A 6,211-nucleotide genomic window follows, 5' to 3' on the forward strand; every position below is an offset into this window, starting at 1 on the left:
TCTGGATACATAAAAGCATATCGTTTGTATTTTCATTAAAACTCTAAGCTCTGAAATGCAGACTAGTTATGGCGTTAGGATTCAATTCGGCAGCAAGGTAAATTTCGGCGGGTTTACCCTCCAACTACATCCATGCTAGGCCCCAAGCTGTTCCCTTTAACTTGTGTTTTTAGCTGTTCAGAAGTTCCAGTGGGCAGTAACGGTACAGTTTACACACACGCGCGTCGATCAGGGATTCAGTCCAGCGCGGGGCACGATCCTCCGTGGTGTTAGAGGCCTGGAACGTCGAGGACACGAGTCTGTTATCAGGTTTTTAGCTTTGGAGAGAGCTGAGGGAGCCGCTGCCGACTACATGTTCTTGTACATGGAGCGATCTCTGGGGAGCTGGGGCTGGTTGGCCGTCAGCTTCAGGTGGAAGTGGTACACGGTGAGCGTGATGACGATGATCAGGCCCAGAATGAGGCCCAGGACGAGGGGGAGGGTCTCCTCCAGGCGCTCCCGCTGGTCGGTGATGCACTTGTAGGCTGCGGAGAGTGGAAGAAGAAATGTGGTCAGTGTGCAAAGTGGGGATGGAGAAGAAATATTATCACGATATGTTCAATGCCAAACTCGTAGGAGCTGCAGTGTTTTTTTGGTAAAATGTGCCGTTTGAATGCAGCATTGTTGTGCTACAGAAATGTCCAGTCCTACAAATCATATCCTCCAGACATAAGGAAACATGATTGTTTAGTACAGACTGCAGCAAAAATCCAATTAATTTTGTTATTTTTACTTTTTGGCAGTGAAAAAAAAATACTAGTCCCATGAAATGTCTGTCAAAATAAGTGCACTATGACTCTTTTTTGCATCTCATTCAGCCTTAATGCAAACGTGACTGAACATAAGGCCTGAACAACTTAAACACAACATCTGGTTGTGATTATCTTTGACAAATATTGCGATTTTTATGTGCAATATAATTTTCTAAAGTCAAGCTTCAGTTTCCTATTCACCATGTAAAACATGTTAAATATGTGATTGAGCATTACCACACGGGACAGACAGTTTAGATCCTGGATTAGACGTGCTGTATGAGGTTTATGCTAAATTGGAGATTTTGAGATGATTCTCTAATTGCATTGTTTCAGAATGTGACTTTGATTTGAATTAATGATGAGGCCGTACTGAACAAGTCCCTAAAGGTCAAAGATTAGGTGGAGATTTATTGAGAAATCCTGTGTATTGTAATTAATATTTTTTGTCTCAGTCTGTGTTCTTTTGTAATGCGTTTTAGTAGAACATTTCAACGAGTCATTTTGTCTCAACTTGCAGCTATCTTTGCTTTTGTTTACTCCTCTGGTTGTTTAAAATATGAAAAATTAAAGGGAAAGTGTAACTAAAGCACATAAGGAGACGTTTCCAGATTTGATAAAGGTTCCAAAATCCACATAAATTGAATTTCCTGCTGTAAAAAGATAAAAGAAACCTGAAAAGATTCACATTTAAGGAGCAAAGACAAGTGAATGTTGGACATTTTTGCTTGGAACTTAAACGAATCCTCAATATGTCTCAATTAATCTTTCTGTCAACTGAACAATCGTTGTTTTTCTGGTTTAATGATTCCAGGTAATTTAATAATTAAGTGAGCTGTGTAAGTTTCTGTGTTACATGTGTGCAGTGGAATACAATTAAGTGAAGTCACTGATGGAATCAAATGTGATTTATTCTCTGTCAGATGTTCTTGGTCCGCTGGCACGTTTAAGAGAAATCTCAGGACGGACATGTTTTCAGCGGCTTTTGTTTGCTCTTCTAAATATTTGACTATTTTATATTAATTTTATGTTGGAGTTTGATCTTAAAAGTATGAACTATGTTTTGTCTTTTTGTTTTATTTCGTTCAACAAATTGCTTTTTGTCTTGTTTTTTTTGTTGGACATATTCTGTCATTTGTCTCATATTCAGCACTTTGATCAACTCGGGTTGTTTAAAAATGTGCTGAATTTCTGGAAAAATCTTGATTTATTGCGAGGATATCTTTTGTCTTGGGACTGCTGAGTCGTTGCAGATCGCAGGATGAAGGACACAACGTCTTCATGTTGCCCCTTCCAGGTTTACTCGAGCGTTTTTCTGCAGGCTGCTGCACGTGTGTGTGTGGTTCTTATGTGCAGCGTTTATAGTTGTGTGTGTGTGTGTGGAAAAAATGCATTTAGAATTTGCGTGTGTTTGCACAGAAGCAGCTGTTCATAAGGTTTTTATTTGCTAAATGACACAAATCTCGCCCAGATGCTTCCTCTCGCTTTTCAGTTTTGTTTTGGTCTTTTGTGCTCCGTCAAATGCAACATTCGCATGTATTGTCTTACACTCGTGTTTGATGCGACGGAAGGAGGACACTTAAACCACAACTGGCTGTGCGGTATATGCGGCTGGAAGTTGAAGGTGTTCCTCCCCGTGGACAGCAGTAATACACACTAGGAGGAAGGCAGTGGAGCATAGCACAGCCTAGTTTACAGCAGCTCAGGGCAAACGATTCTTCCAAGGTGATTGGACGGCCAGGTACATTGAGCATGTCTATAAAAGCTGCATTCAGGGCAAGGATATGACTGCACTCATAAAGTCCTAATGACCCCCCATCTCCTTCTCTTTCTTCCTCTCTGCGTCGCTTTCCTCCTCCATCCCCACCCCCTCCCCTCCTCCCGTCACCCTGTCTTCCTCTCTGCAGCCCTCATACTGCAGCAATAACCCCCCAGAGAGCAGCGTGAGTCAGACAGAGACGTACAGCTGTAACACCGTCACCCCCGGGATTTCTCATTATCGTCACCGTCGCTGTTGTTTTATATAACTAGGTACAAGTGGCAGGAGTTGGGGCACTTTGTCACAGAGGTGCTGTTTCTTACGTTCACTGAACATGAAGTCGGAGGCGATGTCGAAGGGCTGGATCTGGATGTCGTACATGGAGACGGTGATGCCCTTCTGGTGGTCGCTGGAGATGAGGGTGAGGGTCTGCTGGGCCGTGCACACGTAGGAGCGCCCAGCGGGGGTCACCAGGGCCGAGAGGCGGTGGGTGCTGGCTGTGTGCTTCCCAGCTGGAAGGGAAGGGAAGCAGGGAGGAGGTGTGAAGGAAGGCATCATGTTGGGACTAGTTTGAAAGTGCTTGTGTGTGTCTTATGGGTAATTAACCTCCACCTTAATCAAATTTAACAATGTAGGGTAATTTATAGGGTGGAGTTTAAGTGGATCCAGAAACAAGAAAATGTTAGAAAACATCCTGCAAAAATAGAATCAAACTAAATTATGACCAAAAACACACAGGAAGTACCTTAAATATCATGATTCACTTTATGATTTGGTGAGTTTATTTGAAGAAATCTTATTTATGTGCCTGAATTTTTAATTTTAGCTCATAATCATAATCACTTGCAAATATTTCACTTAGCTGCAGCTAAAAGAAGCAGAAAAAAAAATCTGTAATAATTTGCGTAAAATTGAAAATTCATACAAGTGGGCGACACTCATAAATCCCTGCGTCAATCAGCCCTTTAATTCCAGCTGATTGCTGATGTTGCGATGGAGGCAGGCGGGATGGAAATGTGCTGAGTGGCTACGTGTACTGTACACAGGCTCGACGGGCGGCGGGAGACTCACGGTTGTACGCGTTGATGAAATGCGATGTCTCCGAGGTGTCGTAGACGAACTGGACCCTGCTAATCTTCCACACCTCGATGCCCTTGTCACGGAACTCCTGCAACACGCAGAGAGACACACACACACACAAGCGTCAACCCGGATTGTGCGTGGAGGAGGCGATTTGGCCTGCAGTCAGCAGAAACCACCGGCTTGTCAGGTGTCTTAAGAGTCCTGTTCAGTGTGGAGATGTTTGGAAAATTAATTTGTTTTGACGATAAGTGTTGTAGTTCTAAAATATTCTCCTTTAGCTGATAAAAAAAATATCAGAATTTGACATTAATTTAGTCAAGATATGTCATCTATAGCACAGCAAAACTGTGAAAACGTATATTTTGTGTTGCATGGCCGTAGAGAATTTAGACTTTTTAAAAAAAAAAAAAAATGTTTTTATTGCATTTGATGATAAATCGGTACAGATGCATTGTTTCCGGTTACTCGCCCACCTTAGAGAAGTAAATGCGGAGCGTGTAGGCGTTGTTCTTCCAGGAGATGTGGATCTCTGACTCGGTGCTCCCACATTTCCCCTCAATTTCTGCATTCCGGGGCAGAGTGAAGGGCGCCTGCTCCGTGATCAGCTGCAGACAGAGACGGCAAGCATGTGAACAAAGTTGACATATTACGCACGGGATTGTTAGTTGTTCTTGCGCGATGGAGCAGAGTTTTTACGCGCCAGCTTACAGTGTGACTAAATACATGAATTATGCATGACTGAATTATTTAGATGCATCGACAGTACGAGCCGGTGATCCGTGTTAATTAATCAGAGAAGTTTGATAACGAACGTTCTTTGTAACGGGGCGCATTATGAGGCGTCAGCATTTTACGCACCACTGCGAACCACAACTGCAGACTTCAAATACATCATAAATGACTCCAAAGTAGATGTTTCTTGTTAATAAGCGTGAAAACGATCAATTTAAATATCATCAGTGTAGAGTCTCAGTCATCCAGGTCATGGTAATCCTTGGAGCTTCAATAGAAATCAACTGGATCACCTCTCATCCAAGAGGCTTCTTCAGTTCGGAAACGTCTCCAAGGACCTACAAGAGAAGTCCAGTGAGTTTCTACTGAAGCTCCTAGGATGATCGATTTAAATATATTTCATATAATTATCATATGTATTTCTTTGTTTTACATATTAAGCCATCTGTTTTCGGTGCTTCAGTCGGTTTTACGCACGACGGTTTGGTCCAAATATGCGCATTTTTACGCAGCCGAGTTTCATTTTTTTTTAAGCCTTCTCGTGTATTAAAATGCACGAGGGGATTCCTTACGTCTATCCCGTTGAGCGCGAGCACGTCATATGGCACGAGGAATCTCACGGCGAACTCCACCATCAGGCATGTCGTGCCGTTCTCCCGGACCGCGAAGATCGCTTTGTCCGGGTTGTTGGAGAGCCCGGACAGGTTCTCCCCCTCCTGCTCCGCCAGCACCACGGACAGCGCCAGCAGCACACCTGACAAACAGAACAGAGCAGAACGGATGAGAACAGGGTCCACATGAGAAGTGGAAGGTGAGGCTGTTAATGCACAAGCACGCACACACCCCAGCAGCAAAACATGCAGCATCAGCACAAACCGAGTCAAGAGTTTAGCTGAAGGTCCCCTCACATCTTTAGATCACTGGGCTCCATCACCTCTGTTTCCTCACGGCAAAGTCAGAATCAGGTTAAAACACCAGAGACTGAAATCTGCAGTATCGGGGGAGCAACAGCACGCTGACGTCTGCGTCCAAACACCGGCACAAAGTCACCAGCCGCAACTCTGATCGCGTTCCAGCGACTTTCTTTATTACATGAGGTGAAGATCAGAGCTGAAATATGCCAACTCATGGAATTATATCAACACGCACACACACGCCTCTGTAATGCCAGTTGGTGCACACGCATGCACGCGCACGCACGTACACACACTGCAGTGAAGGAGTCACGACAACAGCGCGCACACGCTTCCTTACCGAACACACTGAGCGGTAAAAGTCGGGCGCTCTCCGTGGTGCTGAAACCGAGTCGTCCCATCGCTGTCGGCTTTCCCCGGCGCTGAAAACAGGGGCTCAGTGACTGGGCAGCCTGTGCTGAACCCGCGAAAAGAAAAGAGAGAAAGAAAAGGCAGGCAAGGGAGGGGAGGCGGGAGAGAAAGGAAGGAAGGAAGGAGGGAAGGAAGGAAGGGGGGAAGAGAGAGAGAGAGCGAGAGAGAGCGAGAGAGGAGGATCGCCTCTACTCAGCGCCAAGAAGTCACGCTCAGATCATCGTGAATGCAGCAAAAAAAAAAAAAAAAGAAAGTCTCCAGGTTGGACGTGAGATCCGGTTTGCTGCTGCAGAAGCGGCACCGAGGAGTTCTGGCCGTCCGAACCGACCTCCCTCTTCAAGGTTGGCAGGTTTAACCCAGAGACAGCTGCAAGACCGAAGTGCTCCTGCACATCATCAGCGTCACGAGAGAACGCTGCCGCTTGAGAGAAAAAAAGTCAGGATGTATCTCCTGTAGTGGACTCGGCGTGCAGTTATTCCCGCAATGCTGTAGTCTCCATCTCGGTGGCAGCAGCTGCAGGT

The 6,211-nt window shown here is 45.0% G+C and overlaps 1 protein-coding gene across 1 annotated transcript; it reads right to left on the reverse strand.

The window, feature by feature from the left end:
- Positions 1 to 348: 348 nt before the first annotated feature.
- Positions 349 to 5,680, reverse strand: lamp5 (lysosomal associated membrane protein family member 5). Its single transcript, XM_008304382.1, has 6 exons — positions 5,620 to 5,680; positions 4,938 to 5,119; positions 4,107 to 4,238; positions 3,622 to 3,718; positions 2,874 to 3,062; positions 349 to 524 (listed from the first exon to the last, which is right to left on the reverse strand). The coding sequence occupies exons 1-6, from the start codon at positions 5,678 to 5,680 to the stop codon at positions 349 to 351; spliced, it is 837 nt and encodes a 278-aa protein (XP_008302604.1).
- Between the last annotated feature and the right edge of the window lie 531 nt (positions 5,681 to 6,211).

This window comes from Stegastes partitus, unplaced genomic scaffold (assembly GCF_000690725.1).
Source record: "Stegastes partitus isolate 25-593 unplaced genomic scaffold, Stegastes_partitus-1.0.2 Scaffold2206, whole genome shotgun sequence".
Taxonomy (NCBI): Eukaryota; Metazoa; Chordata; class Actinopteri; family Pomacentridae; genus Stegastes; species Stegastes partitus.

Excerpts from the sequence above, each read along its gene's own strand:
- lamp5 (XM_008304382.1), bottom strand. The coding sequence starts at position 5,680 with ATGGGACGACTCGGTTTCAGCACCACGGAGAGCGCCCGACTTTTACCG. Across the intron at positions 3,719-4,106 it reads TCCGCATTTACTTCTCTAAG|GAGTTCCGTGACAAGGGCAT; the intron begins GTGGGCGAGTAA and ends TGCGTGTTGCAG. Across the intron at positions 525-2,873 it reads CGACTTCATGTTCAGTGAAC|CCTACAAGTGCATCACCGAC; the intron begins GTAAGAAACAGC and ends CACTCTCCGCAG.